The following is a 15,123-nucleotide window of genomic DNA, read 5'->3' on the forward strand; positions in this document are numbered from 1 at the left end:
TCTCTCCAGCCCGGGATGAAAAACTTTTAAGAAGAGTTAGCATGTTCTACAGTGATTGTTTTCATTGTTTAAGATTCACAGTTATTTGAGAGTGTCTAATGAAAGTTTAATTCCTTGATTCTAGACCCAGAGGGTCTAATTCATTGAATTTTGAATGAGTTTTAAAAATCTATGTATTTTTTTTTCTCAATTTTTACTAACATCTTCCATGATTATAAAATACACCCCATGGCATGTGCCTATAATCTGAGTACTGGGAAGTGGAGGCAGGAGGCTCCCTGTAGTTTGCTCTCCCAGTGTAGTCTAAGTAGTGAGCTGCAAAATGAGTTGGATGGCAATCTTGAAGATGACATCTGAGGCCCTTTGGCCCCCACCCTTGTGCACACACATGGGCACCTACACACACATGGGTACCCAACATAAAACATGTACACACATACACACACAACAAAAACCCAACAATAACTGTGATTCTATTTCTCGTATATCTTCACATATAACTGTTGTCTCCTTTGTTGTTTCTATTTTTGATTTGGGAAAAAAGGAATAATGAGTATGTTGTATATTGTGTGTTTTTTTCTTTTTTGTTTCTGAGGTGGGTTCTCATTCTGGCCCAGGCTGACCTGGAATTAACTATGTAGTCTCAGGGTGGCCTTGAACCCACAGTGATTCACCTACGTCTGCCTCTCCAGTGCTGGGATTAAAGGTGTGTGCCACCATGCCCGGTTTGTATATTGTTTTATTAAGAGATATAATTGGAACTGGGAAGATGGTTTAGGGGTTAAATGCACTTACTTGCAAAACCTGAAAGCCCAGGTTCAATTTCCCAGCACCCATATAAAGCTGGACACAAAGTGGCACCCACATCTGGCATTCATTTGCAGCATCAAGAGACCCTGGTTCGCCTATTGGTACATAAATAATAAATAAAGTTCAATATAAAGAAGATATAGGGCTGGAGAGATGGCTTAGCAGTTAAGGTATTGGCCTGCAAAACCAAAGGAACCCAGTTCGATTCTCCAGGACCCATGTAAACCAGATGCACACGGGGGTACATGCATCTGGAGTTTGTTTGTAGTGGCTAAAGGCCCACGTCCATTCTCTCTCTCTCTCTCTCTGTGCCTCTTGCTCTCAAATAAATAAATAATATATATATAATTTTAAAAAAGAAGATGTAATTGAGCCAATAAATTTATATATGGTCTGTCAGAAATTTTGGAATTAGGTACTATATGGTGTTATGAATAATTTCAAATGGTAAAGTTCCTTTATAAAAATTTTATGTATAACAGGTAATACTCCTTTATCCCCTAGCCCCAGGGCCTGTTATCTTGGGGGTCCTCCTCAGTGGTGTTATGGTATTCACTGTGGGGTCATAGGTGATAACAGGGGGACTGTGCCTCAGGGTATTCTGTTCCACTCTGTGGCTCTTACAATCTTTTTGCTTCCTCTTCCACAATGTTCCCTGAGCCATGGTAGGCCTGTTGGCAATCTGATTTTGTGATGAGTTTTTCATAATCTCTGGATTTCTGCTTTGATAGATTTTCATTGATCACCATATCTGTCACCATCAAATTGGAGCTGGTTGTCAGGCCAGTAGTAAGAGCAGTATTCATGTTGCAGCTTCCTCTACAATTTCTCCTGGGTCCTGACAGATGTGGAAGAGGTGGCAAGTCTCATGGAGGGTGGTAATTTAGGTTTTTGTCTTATCAGTGGTTCTTGACTCTCAGTTTTCTCTGCCATCTGTAAAATAAATCAAATTTTCCAACCAATTTGAGTGATTTTTGGCATATGAGCCCACTCTTCTCTAGAGAGCAGTAGAGGGCCTCTCTCTTAAGCCTGATTCAGATTATGGAATTCTAATTTGGTTTCCAATACCAGATACAAGTTCTGTCCCACTGAATGGGCCTCATGTTCAGTCAGAGAACAGTTTATTGTATAGATGTATGGTTCTTATCTGGCTGGTTGATTTTGTTATCTGTAGAGTTCTTCACTTATTCATAATATTGGTGACTGTTGTCTTCCATTGGCTCCCATAGGGCTTTCTAGCACTAGGAGGGTTAGCCAGGAGGGAGCTAGTGACTGCAGCCTGTGGTTTCTTCAGCCCATAATAGGCTCTTATCTTTTAGCTCTGGCAGGCATAATTGAGTGTTTTGGCAATAGCCTACATTGTTTTGGTGACCTCATGTGTCTCTCTGGCCAACTGTTGGTGGGGGGCAACCCAAATCTGGGCCTGGGGTTTACAGGCCATAGTTCGTGTTTTTCTACCTTTTGTCTGGACTGTTCCTCCTCCCCTTTATTGGTGGTTATATCTTGTAGAATGCTAGTCAGAATGAGGGATTCTATGGAACTGATCCATGTTGTTTTAACTTCTTTTCCTTTCTTTTTTTTTCTGTCTTTGTGTAATTCCCTTCCCATCCTCCCCTCCACCTACCTATTTAAATCCCTTCTCCCAAACCCCTCCCACCTGAAATATTGTGTCCCTCCCCTAACCTGTCAGGTAGCTCCTTCTTTCCTCCCTCTGTATTTCTTCTCTCTCCTGGTCTCAATCAAGTTTTATGCCCATATTCCTGATGCTAGCTACCATTTATACTCATCTCCAATTTTTCCCAGTTAGGAACCACAGATGAGAGAGTACATGCAGCGATTGTCTTTCTGTGCCTCTGTGACCTCACTTGGAATATTTTTTTCCCAACTCCATCTATTTTCCTATTATTTCATTTTTCCTTACTGCTGAGTAGAATTTCATTGTGTATATGTACCACATCTTCATTATCCATTCATCATTGATGGGCATCTGGGCTGCAGTCCCTAGCTATTCTGAATAGAGCAACACAGGTTTTAAAAATATTTTATTTTTATTTATTTGACAGAAAGAGAGAAAATGAGAATTGGTGCACCAGGGCCTCCAGCCACTGCAAATGAACTCCAGATGCACATGCCACCTTGTGCATCTGGTTAACATGGGTCCTGGGGGAATTGAACCTGGGTCCTTTGGCTTTGCAGGCAAATGCCTTAACCATTAAGTCATCTCTCCAGCCCACACCCTCTTTTTTTTGGTGAACATATTTTTCTTTATCCAGAAAGAATTTGTTGCTGAAAGTTCTCAGGGAAAATCTTTTTTGGTTTAGTAACATTAAGGAATTACTTAAAGAAAAAAACTCGGGGCTGGAGAGATGGCTTAGCGGTTAAGCGCTTGCCTGTGAAGCCTAAGGACCCCAGTTCGAGGCTCGGTTCCCCAGGTCCCATGTTAGCCAGATGCACAAGGGGGCACACGTGTCTGGAGTTTGTTTGCAGAGGCTGGAAGCCCTGGTGCTCCCATTCTCTCTCTCTCCCCCTCTATCTGTCTTTCTCTCTGTGCCTGTCGCTCTCAAATAAATAAATAAAAAATTAAAAAAAAAAAAGAAAGAAACTCATATGTGCTGAGCATGATGGCACACACCTTTCTTTCAAAACAATTTTTAAAAATTATTTTTATTTGAGACAGAGTGATTGAGGGAAGGAGTGAAGGAGGGAGTGAGGGAGAGAGAGAGAGAGAATGGGTGTGCCAGGGCCTCTAGCCACTCCAGATGTATATGCCACCTTGTACATCTGGCTTACGTGGGACCTAGAGAATCAAACTTGGGTTCTTAGGCTTTGCAGGCAAGTACCTTAACCACTGATCAATCTCTATCCCCCCACCTTCCCTTCCCTTCCCTCTTCCTCCCCTGCCCCTCCCCCTCCCCCTCCCCCTTCCCTTCCCCTTCCCTTGTTTTGTTTTTTCGAGTTAGGGTCTCACTCTAGCTCAGGCTGACCTGGGTTTCACTGTGGAGTCTCAGGATGGCTACGAATTCACGGTGATCCTCCTACCTCTGCCTCCTGAGTGTTGGGATTAAAGGCCACCATGCCTGGCCTACCTTTCTTTTTTTAAAACCACTAAACTCAAAACCACTTAAGATTTAAATTGGTATTAAGCTATTTAAATTTTTTTTAACAATATCCATTCATGACTTTATCTCTACATCTCATGTTCAAGATAAAAACCTTAAAGATAACCTTCATCTATCATTTGAATATCAAAATGCTGGTTCTATTTCTGATATTTTTTATTATCACCTATGCTTTTAAAATACCAACTGTATTCTTGGAATCAGCCTTTTTAATACTATCAATTTGAACTGTCTATATATTACTTTTTAATTTTTATTTATTTATGAGAGAGACATTGGTAGAGAGAGGGAGAAAGAGAATGGGCATGCCAGGGCCTTTAGCCACTGCAGACCTCCAGCTGCCTGTGCCCCCTTGTGCATCTGGCTTACGTGGGTCCTGGGGAATTGAACTAAGGTCCTTTGGCTTTGCAGGCAAGTGCTTTAACCACTAAGCCATCTCTCCAGCCCCCATATTACTTTTTATATGTATCAAAACTCACACTTAACAATGAGCTCTGGTTGCAAAAGAGGGTTTTTTCTTATACCTATCTTAAGTCTTTATGTATTAGTCTAATAAAGACACATACAAACGCTAGGCACACACCTTTAATGCCAACACTCAGGAGGCAAAGGTAGGAAGATTGCTATGAGTACAAAGCCTTTCTGGAACTACAAAGTGAGCTCGAGGCCAGCCTGGGGAAGAGGGAGATTCCACTTCAAAAAAAAAAAAAAAGGAAGAAATTAGTACATTTTCTTCTGTGCATACTCAGGATGTTTCTTTGTATTTGCTCATATGGGTGTCCAAATTTTTCTTTAGCATACCCCTCCTTTGTAAGCTTTTTGAAAACTTTGCATTTATAAGCAAAGTAAATTATTCTCGCCAAGAATATATCACGAATCCTGAAATGCTTGAAGTCTTTAAGGGCTGAAACTATCTGAAAATTTAATTTTCGTAAAGTATTGGTTTGTATTACTACCATAGTCTAGAAACTAGAATAGGTGTACCTTATTAAAGGCTGATTCTGTGTACCTGTGAAATATTTGGCAGTGTTGTTTTCTTGACTCTATAATCTTTAGAGTCCGTGCAATGTCTTCTTTTCATAGAAGGTACTCCATAAATTTTAGGTGAGTGAAATACAAGTGGAGTAAAGATGTAGATGGGGTAAGTCATCAGTAATATGGAAATGTTATTTTTTTCTTAAAATCTTGGCAAAACAGATTTTTAAGTCTTCCATATACTGTTTGACTTTTATATTTTTAAGTTATATTTTCATATGTTGTATTTAAAAACTTTTTAATCTCCAAAGTAATGGGTTTGATTGCCTTTCATGGGGTATGAGCTGGTGAGAGATAAAAGTCTTTTTTTTTTTTTTTAAAATCTTGTGGTAGCAAGACACAAAGAGTTCAACTTATTAGTACTTTTAAATCTTTATAAAAATTAAGAATCACCAGGCATGGTGGTGCATGTCTTTGATCCTAGCACTTGGGCGGCAGAGGTAGGAGTATTGCTGTGAGTTCAAGACTAGCCTGTGACTACTTAGTGTATTCCAGGTCAGCCTGGGCTAAAGCAAAATCCTACCTTGAAAAAAACAAAAACAAAATTGTTTTACTTGTGTTTCATAATTTTAGTACATTCATAATACTATTAAGTAACTCAGGCGAGTTCTGGGAGATTCTTGGTAACATACAGGTATTTCCTTTAGGACAGTATAAGGTTAACTGGCTTTGAGCTTTGTGCTTTGTTTACATTTTTGCTTAACTTTTTTTCTAGATTTCAGTTTTAATAAACTGTATTGTTACGAGGTTATAGATTCTTGAAAAATATACTGGGCTGGGCGTGTAGCTCTGTACTCTAGCACTTAATATGTAAAAGGCCCAATGAAAGCAATGGAACTATTAAGTTTTCACACATTACACTTGTATGTGGTGCTGCGATCAATCCAAGGACCTAACACATATGAGGTGAGGCCATTGCTCTGCCTTGAACTATACCCCACAGGCCCTGAACATTTTAATTTGGTGGCTGAAATACTGACTTAAAAGTTTAGCTTTTGAGATTCTTAGAACTCTTATAAATATGAGTGCATTTTATACTATCATTGCCTCATTGAATTGATACTTCTCATGTCAGTGGTCTGAGTTTTACCTTTAATAACTTTAATATTTAGTAGAACTAGCTTATAATATTTTTTCTAGGTAGGGTCTCACTCTAGACCAGGCTGGCCTGGAACTTACTCTGTAGACCCAAGCTAGCCTTGAACCCAGTGATCATCCTACCTCTGTTTCCTAAGTGCTGGGATTAAAAGTGTGCACCACAATTCCCAGCTTACTTTTTAATTTTTATTTATTTATTTTTAAACAGCTGAGAAATTTTATTGAAAATGGTAATGCAGAAATACCAGATTCTCATTTTAAAGTGAAATCGACAGCATCTTCCAGAACTTTCCTAGTACTTCACCTTGCCTGTTATTACACAGAACACCAGCTTACTTTTTTAAAATTAAGAACCTTAACAAAAAACAAACTAGTTTCAGAGTTTATAATGTGTGGGGCAAGAAGGAGTCCCAAAGGAAATGGAGTCTATTGCTTAAATAATCATCAAAATGAACAGTTTACAGACCCCAGTATTTATTCATTTTACTTGTGCAAGGGTGCTGGTCATGTCAGAGATATTTTGAAACGGTTGGTTCAGTAATTTGGCCTACTGTCTTTTTTTCTCTATAACAGTTTTTCTGTTTTCTACTACACCTTGCATATCTACCAATCCAAGACACCCCATAGGTGAGTATTTTTTTTAGTTCTCAAATGGCATCACTTGTTCCCAAGCCAGTTGCCACTTCATTAAAACTAGGCTCTATTTTTCTACTCTGAATTAACTGGGTATTTATTTCATAGAGGGCATATTATACCACAACTTTAAGTTACCAGCAGGTTAGGGATTTAACTCAGTAGTAAAACATTTGCCTATTGTGTGTGAGGTCCTGGATTCCATCCTTAGTATCTTTCCTTACTGCTCCAGAGCACAGTCTACAAATTATTCGTAATGTGCTGAATCTCTTTGTTTAGTATCCCACTAAAGCAATGCCTCCAGATTAACAATAAAATTAAACCTTTTCTTCTGACATGTATATTCTAAGCATTTTTTTTTAATACTTCAAGAGACTATTAGATTAAGAGAAGGAAAGAGTTGAACATATAGAGAGTTCCTGCCATGTGGAAGGCAGGAGGGGTAGAGAACCCATGTGGGAGTAGGGGTCGGGGTCCTCCCCCATCTCAGCCCAGCCAGAGTAGGGACCTGGAAGTTCAGGAGAGGTGAAAAGCCAACAGTAGATCTAAGAATTTTCAATGCTAATCTCAGACTCTATTCCCCCCCCCCCCCCGCCCCTGTTTTTTTTTTGAAGCAAGGTCTCACTCTAGTCCAGGCTGATCTGGAATTCACCACATAGTCTCAGGGTGGCCTTAAACTCACGGCAATCCTACCTCTGCCTCCTGAGTGCTGGGATTAAAGGTGTGAGCCACCACTCTTGGCTCAAACTCTATTCTTTATTAAGTTTCAGAACAAAAACCTGGAAAGTTAGAATAGGCTGGTATTTAAGAGTTATATAAAAGTTTATTTTGTTGTCCTGAGACACAAAGTAAGAAGTTACAGAGAAGAATTACTGCAGTAGTGCCTTTTAATTTACCTAGAAAGAAGGCATAGGAGGAAACTGGAAATACTCACTGGATATTGGTTAGCTCAAGTAGTTAATTAATTCCTAATTTACCTCATTTTACACATGGATTAGAAAGACTAAGCCTTTTGGATTTTCTGCATTTGTCTGATTTTTGTTGTTGTTGTTGGTGGTGGTTTTCAAAGTAGGGTCTTAGTCTAGCCCAGGCTGACCTGGAACTCAGTCTGTAGTCTAGGCTGGCCTTGAACTCCCTGCAATTCTCTTACCTTAACCACCCAAGTGCTGGAATTAAAGCCATGTGCCACCCGACTGGCTTTTTTTTTTTTTTTAACTGCTCTGGGTTTTCTGATATAATTTCAAAAATTCTACAATGAAAAAGATGTTTACCTTTGGCAATTGCAGAGAGTATTATGTCTAGATGGTTAGTTTTCAGAGGATTTGTTGGCGGGGGGGAGCAACTATATAGAAACAAACCCTCATGTGTTTTAGAACTGGTGATGCTTGTCTGTAATTAGCCTTGCCATACATTTGAAATACCTATATCCCTGCATTACTTAACTTCTGGCTCTGTAAAATTCTTATCATTTCTAACCTGCTGCTGTGCCCTTCCTCTCTGATGCTTGGTAACAGCTAAATGTTCTCAACGTGTATTCCTGGAAAGCCTCGTTTAGAAGTACTTGAATGAAAGGCAAAATTTCATTTTTTTTTTTTCTTAGAGGCACATTTAATTTCTCTTGTACCCAGTGCATTGCATGGCTGAATTTAGTGGTTAATTTCATGAGGTTTGTCAGTAAGCTGTTGTTTGTTAGTCTTCATTTGATGGGCTTTCTCTTTCTGGTGACTCTCCTTAATTTTACTAGCACAGAGAGGGGAATTCGAAAATGACAAAAAGAATTTCTGTTAGGTTTGGTTTTCCAAGGTAGGGTCTTATTCTACCCCAGTCTGACCTGAATTCACTATGTAGTCTCAGTGTGGCCTCAAAGTCCTGATGAACCTCCTACCACTGCCTTCCGAGTGCCAGGATTAAAGGCATGTATTATACCCAGCAAGAATTGGTTGTTGTGTTCCTCACACCAGGCCTGATTAGGGTGGTATATAAATTTAAAAAAAAATTTTAAACACATGCCTCAGTTGCCTTTATGTTCCTAGGTTCCTTCCTTCTGTCAATATGTTTCTTATACATTTTTTTTTTTTTTGCTTTGGCTTATTTTAATTAATTAATTAGAGAGAAGGGAGAAGGGAAGAGGCAGATGGGCACTCTAGAGCCTCCACCCATTGCAAACAAATTCCAGGTGCATGTGCCACCTTGTGCATCTGGCTTATGTGGGTACTAAGGAATTGAACCTGGTTCCTTAGGCTTCACAGGCAAACACCTTAACATGTCTCCAGCCCCGTGGTTTGTGTTTTTTTGGAGGTAGGGTCTTGCTGTAGCCTAGGGTGACCTGGAATTCACTCTGTGGTCTTAGGTGAGTGTCCTGAAATTACTATGCTTTACAACAGCCCAAGGATGGTGGATATGCAAATATTCAGCAAGGGAATGAGCAAGTATTTCCTTCCCTCTCTCCCTTTTTTTTGTTTTTCAAGGTAGGGTGTTACTTTAGCCTAGGCTGACCTGGAATTCACTATGTAGTCAAAAGATGGCCTCGAACTCACAGCAATCCTCCTACCTCTGCTCCCTGAGTGCTGGGATTAAAGGCATGCACCACCATGCCTGGCAAGTATTTCTTTTAATACAAATGATCATTTCTTCTGTTTTGTGGGAAAGTTAATGTTTGAGCCTCTTTTATCTGGTTTATTATTGAATTGGCAGTACATTTTATTTTACTCAACAGACTTGGCATTGCATAAAATATTATTTTATAAATGCATTCAACTAGTAAACCAGCCAAGTAATGAAAAATTAATTCTTTTGATTCTTTGGCAAGTTTATGGCAATCCTAATTCTCATATTGTATGTTTTGTTGTTGTTTCTCCTCCTCCTCTTCCTTCTTCTTTTCTCCTCTTCCTCCTCTTCCTCTTCTTCTTCCTCCTTCTCCTCCTCCTTCACAGCAGCAGTAGCAGCAGCAGGGTCTTGCTGTATATAGCCCAGGCAGGTCTCAAACTTGGTATTAGCCGTGTCTGGCCTCAAGCTCTAAATTTTCCTGCCTCAGCCATCCAAATAATGGGATTTCAGGCATGCACAACCCCACCGAGCTCCTAATCATTTTTAATGTTAGGTTCATATTACTTCATCTTACATATTACACAGGCTAATTTGCAGTATGTTTAAAATAAAGGCTAATAAGTTGTGAGTAGAGTTTTCAAATGAGATTATCAGATTTTTATATTGGTATCTAAACATGTTAAAAACAATAACAAGGCTGAGGGAGATGGTTCAGTAGTTAGAGGTGCTTGCTTGTAAAGCTTGTTGGCCTAGGTTTACTTGCTGAGCACTAATGTAAAGCCAGACACAAAAGGTTGTACACACATCGGCCATTTGTTTGCAGTAGCACATCCATAGTTATATACATGAAAGTAAGTAAACAAATTTTTTTTTAAAATTTATTTATTTATTTATTTGAGAGCGACAGACACAGAGAGAAAGACAGGTAGAGGGAGAGAGAGAGAATGGGCGCGCCAGGGCTTCCAGCCTCTGCAAACGAACTCCAGACGCATGCGCCCCCTTGTGCATCTGGCTAACGTGGGACCTGGGGAATCAAGCCTCGAACCGGGGTCCTTAGGCTTCACAGGCAAGCGCTTAACCGCTACGCCATCTCTTCAGCCCAGTAAACAAATTTTAAAAACTAAAAGATTGCACATTAACTGCAAGAATTTTGTGATATACCGTTGAGCTGTTAACATGTGTACAGGACAATAGTTCTGCTGAGCAGCTGGCTAATAGCAAACCTGTTTCTTACTGATATAAGCAGGGTGTGACTGAAACTACAGTCTAACAACTGAGGAAATTTTTATTTTGAATTTTCTGGAAGTGTCTCAGAGCTTTGTGGACATTTATTTATTACTCTTTAGCAAAGTAATAATATTTTGAAACTATAAAGACTTGAGTTATAGGTAATGGGAAGAGAGGAAAAGTTGGTAGTTCATTAATTATAAGCTCTAGGGTGGTGAATATTGATTAAAATGTTTGTTTAATTAATATCAGACATGGTGATGCATGCCTTTTAATCCTAGCACTCGAGAGACATAGGTAGGAGGATCACCGTGAGTTTGAGGCAACCCTGAGTCTCCACAGTGAATTCTCAATCTTCCTGGGCTAGATTGAGACCCTACCTCAAAAAAGTTTATTAAAAGTTTATTTAATTCATATGTTGAGTGATTTTAGGCATTGTACTCAAATATTTCTCCTGTGTCATCTTTTTCTTATGCAAACTTTATTAATAACACTAACATGAGTGATCGATATATGTTTATTTGTTAATTTTTTTTTCATTTATTTATTTCAGAGAGACAGAGAGATAGAGAGAGAAAGAAAGAGGGAGGTAGGGAGGGAGAGAGGGAGTGGGTATGGGTGTGCCAGAGCCTCCTAATACTACAGATACCAGATGCATGTACCATTGTGTGTATCTGGCTTGATGTGTGTACTGGGGAATCAAACTCGGGCTGTTAGGCTTTGCAAGAAAGTGCCTTTAACCATTGAGCTATTTCTCCAGTCCTATAATTTTTTTTTTTTTTTGGTTTTTCAAGGTAGGGTTTCACTGTAGCCCAGGCTGACCTGGAATTCACTATGGAGTCTCAGGGTGGCCTCGAACTCACAATCCTCCCACCTCTGCCTCCCGAGTGCTGGGATTAAAGGCGTGCGCCACCACGCCCGGTTTATAATTTTTTTTTAACTTGGTAAAAATCCTTGTACAATGATTTTATTATAAATATGTTCTTTTGGAATAAACAAATATTGTGTTCAGGACTATCTGCCAACCTTCACTAAAGTAATAAAGAGAAAAATGGAACCAGGAACCATTTAAAAATAGAGATAAATAGCAAAGACACCTTTGTCCCAGGAAGTAACAGTAAGGTTAGGAGGAACATCACAGTTCTCATTAGCCTATTGAATTCAAATCAGCTGAGTTTGGTAATTCGTATTTGTTCTGTAATCTGAGCTGCTCCTTGGTTGGCAGCACTTGGGAAGACAGTCTTCAGCCCCCAAGCATGAACAAGAATATAATTTTTATATTATAGTGTATTTCATAGTCCTTTGCTATTTATTTATTATTTATTTATTTGTTGCTTTTTATTTGTACATGATAAAGGGAATACTATGCTACTTTTATACTACCAATACATAATAGGAATGGATAAATTGCAAAAAATAGCTTTTCTATCATGGATAAGAAGAGATAGTAGCAATTATTTGCAAGACTATGGATCATACCTTGAGATTAAATTTGGAGATACAACATGACATACTTTTAAATTTTTATTTATTTATTTAGAGACAGAGAAAGAGAGTGAGTATGGGTGTGCCAGATCCTCCTGCTACTGCAGTTGAACTTCAGATGCATGCACTACTTTGTGCATCTGGCTTTAGGTGGGTCCTGGGGAATCAAACGTAGACCATCAAGCTTTCAAAGGCTTTGCAAACAAGCATCTTTAACCTCTGAGCCATCTCTCCAGCCCCTGGCTTGAAGTATACATATATACGTTGTTGGGTAGACTTTAAGAGCACTCAGTGTGAGTTCTGAATGCACTTTAAGAGCACTCAGTTTGAGTTCTGAATGCTGATTATTTTTCTAAATGCTGATTGTTTCCTCAGATATTCCGAGAAGCTCGAAGAACAGTACCTAGTATTGTTTACATGCCTCACATTGGTGATTGGTGGGAAGCTGTCAGTGAAACTGTGAGAGCAACTTTTCTGACATTGCTACAAGATATACCATCATTTTCTCCTATATTTTTATTGTCTACCTCTGAAACTATGTACAGTGAATTACCTGAAGAGGTAAGAACTGATTAAATACTTTTATTGTTGGGAAAAGTTGACTTTGTAACTTGGTCACCTTTTTAATTTTCTGGCATATGTGATATGGTGTGTATATGTGTGGGTCCACACAGATGCACTTAGTCTGTACACATACATAAGAGAAAGTTGGCTGAAAATTGCTTGACGGAGTTTCTCTCCGAACCACTGAACCTGGAGCTACTTTTTGTGGTCTGACAGGATAGCCAGAGAGCCCTAGCATTCTCTCTGTTCTCTGCCTTCCATAGGCCATACCTAACTTTTTAAATGGGTGCTGTAGATTGAATTCAGGCATGTTGTTTCAGGTCTTTGGATGTGTAAAGCACTCTTACCAGCTTAGACATCTCTCCAGCCCCCTTAATATCTTTTAAAAGTTTGATTAATATCAACTGTAATGGTTCATATCCTGATATTTTATTAGCCATGGTCATGACAAAGGCAGGTTACTTAATGTTTAAATTATAATTTCTTTTAAAAATTGTTTATTTGTGCAGAAGGAAGGGGGGGGAAAGAATGAACATACCAGCGTCTCTTGCCACAGACACATGTTCCACTTTGTGTATCTGGCTTTATGTGGGTACCTGAACCCTCAATTTTTGCAAGCAAGCACCTTTAACTACTGAGTCATTTCTTCAACTCAAGCTTTAATTTCTTGTTTGCTATAATAGTGATACCTAAAGCCTGTCATATAGTACTTTCTAAGAAAAACTCAACTCTTTCATCATCAATTCCTTTATAAATATCCTTCTCATTCATATTTGTGAGATCAGTTGGTAGAATTTGGCTGTTTCATTTTTTGATTGTAAGCATCATTTTAAGTTGAGTATTATTACACATTTTTATCTTTTTATGTTTTTGCGTTCAAGTCAAAAGGAAAGGGCTAGAGAGATGGCTTAGTAGTTAAGGCGCTTGCCTATGAAGCCTGAGGACCCAGGTTTGAGTCCTAGAACCCACATAAGCTAGATACACATAGTAGCACATGGATCTTGAGTTTATTTGCATTGGCTAGAGGCCCTAGCATGCTCATTCATTCTTCCTCCCCTTTCCCTCTTTAGTAAATAAATAAATAAATATTTTAAAAAGTAAAACTATAATTGATTCTCCAAACAATTAGTAAGTCATGTGAATGAAGTTGATATTTTAAAGTTGTTTTCCCACTCTGGGCCTACTTGGTCTTCAAATAGTTTACTTTAGAGTACTTAGAGGCAGCTGGGCATGGTGGCTCATGCCATTAATCCCAGCACTTGGGAGGCAGATGTAGGAGGATCTCTGGGAGTTCGAGGCCATCTATGACTACATAGTAAATTCTAGGACAGTCTGACTGAGAGTGAGACCCTACCTTGAAAAACAAACAATAACAAAAAAACTTAGAGGGCTGGAAAGATGACTAAGCAGTTAAGAGCACTTCCTGTGCAAGATGAGGGCCTGTGGAGGCCTGAGAGACCACCCGAGTTTGATCCCCAGAACACACATAAACAGCTGGATATGGCCATGCACATCTGTAATCCCAGCCCCATAGGGGAACAGATACTTGAGAATCATCAGAGCTCATGAAAAAGAAAAAATAACATGCTCCATGTTCAGTAAGAGACTCCAGCTTAAAAAAGGGAGCAGCTGGGATCCCAGAGCCCTGCCATCAGAGTCCAGATCAGCATCCTCCCTGCGTATCTATCAGGATTAACTTCCAGGTCCTGCCCACGCTTGTGCAGCTGGCAAAGGAGAGCCTGCTGATGAAGGAGAACTTGTCTATCTCTGGTCTGGAGGACCTGCCCAGGGAGCTCTACCCGTCACTCTTCAAGGAGGCCTTTGACAGCAAAAAATTAACCATATTGAGGGCGATGGTGGCAGTCTGGCCCTTCCCCGTCCTCCCCCTGGGATCCCTGATGATAATACTCGACTGTAAGACCATTGTGGCTGTGCTTGGTGGACTTGATGATATGCTTGCAATGAAGGTTTGCTCCAGGAGGTGCAAACTACAAGTGCTGGATTTGCGGACCACGTCCCAGAACTTCTGGATAGTGTGGACAGGAACAGAGGAGGAGACCAGCTTCTTAGAGGTAACAGCTGATAGTGGACCTTAGTGAAGCATCCACGATCTGGGGTGAAGCAGCCCCTGAAGGTGTCAGTCTTCCTTAGCCTCAGGTCCTGCACTGAGGACATGGACAAAGCCCTCACAGACCTATTGAGCTGGGCCAGGCAGAGAAAAGATTCCATACAGCTGCTCTGTGAGAAGATGGACATTTGGCCACTGTCCTACTGCAGTCTCTCAGAATATCTGGATCTTGTCCAGCTCGACTCTGTGGAGGAGTTAGAACTGAAAGGAGAGTGGACTATGAGAAGCCTGGCTCATTTCGGAGTTTACCTCCGTCAGATGACAAATCTGAGCAAGTTCTTTCTCGCTGCCTCAAAAGAGACTAAGCAGTGTTTCAACCCTCCTTCCTCAAAGTTGACCAGGGTGTATATCGACAAGTTCACCTCCCAGTTCTCCCATCTCAGCTGTCTCCAGCATCTGGGTCTCAATGGTGTGAACTTCCTTCGTGACCACCTGGAGAATGGGCCTGAAGACTCCCCTGGAGACCCTCTCACTCAC

At 40.0% G+C, this 15,123-nt stretch overlaps 1 protein-coding gene and 1 non-coding gene across 4 annotated transcripts in view; one reads left to right on the top strand and one right to left on the bottom strand.

Moving 5' to 3' along the window:
* Positions 1–15,123, top strand: part of Atad2b (ATPase family AAA domain containing 2B) — a 251,148-nt gene that overhangs the window by 168,034 nt on the left and 67,991 nt on the right. For all 3 annotated transcript variants that reach the window (XM_045148831.1, XM_004663758.2, XM_045148830.1), the window contains exon 19: positions 12,330–12,515. In XM_045148831.1, coding sequence (XP_045004766.1) covers positions 12,330–12,515 — 186 coding nt within the window. The remainder of the gene's footprint in view (positions 1–12,329; positions 12,516–15,123) is intronic.
* On the bottom strand, positions 4,378–4,502 carry LOC123461357. The gene has a single exon (XR_006637642.1). It is a non-coding gene; the product is annotated as a small nucleolar RNA SNORA40 (small nucleolar RNA).

This window comes from Jaculus jaculus, chromosome 5, assembly GCF_020740685.1.
Source record: "Jaculus jaculus isolate mJacJac1 chromosome 5, mJacJac1.mat.Y.cur, whole genome shotgun sequence".
Lineage (NCBI taxonomy): Eukaryota > Metazoa > Chordata > Mammalia > Rodentia > Dipodidae > Jaculus > Jaculus jaculus.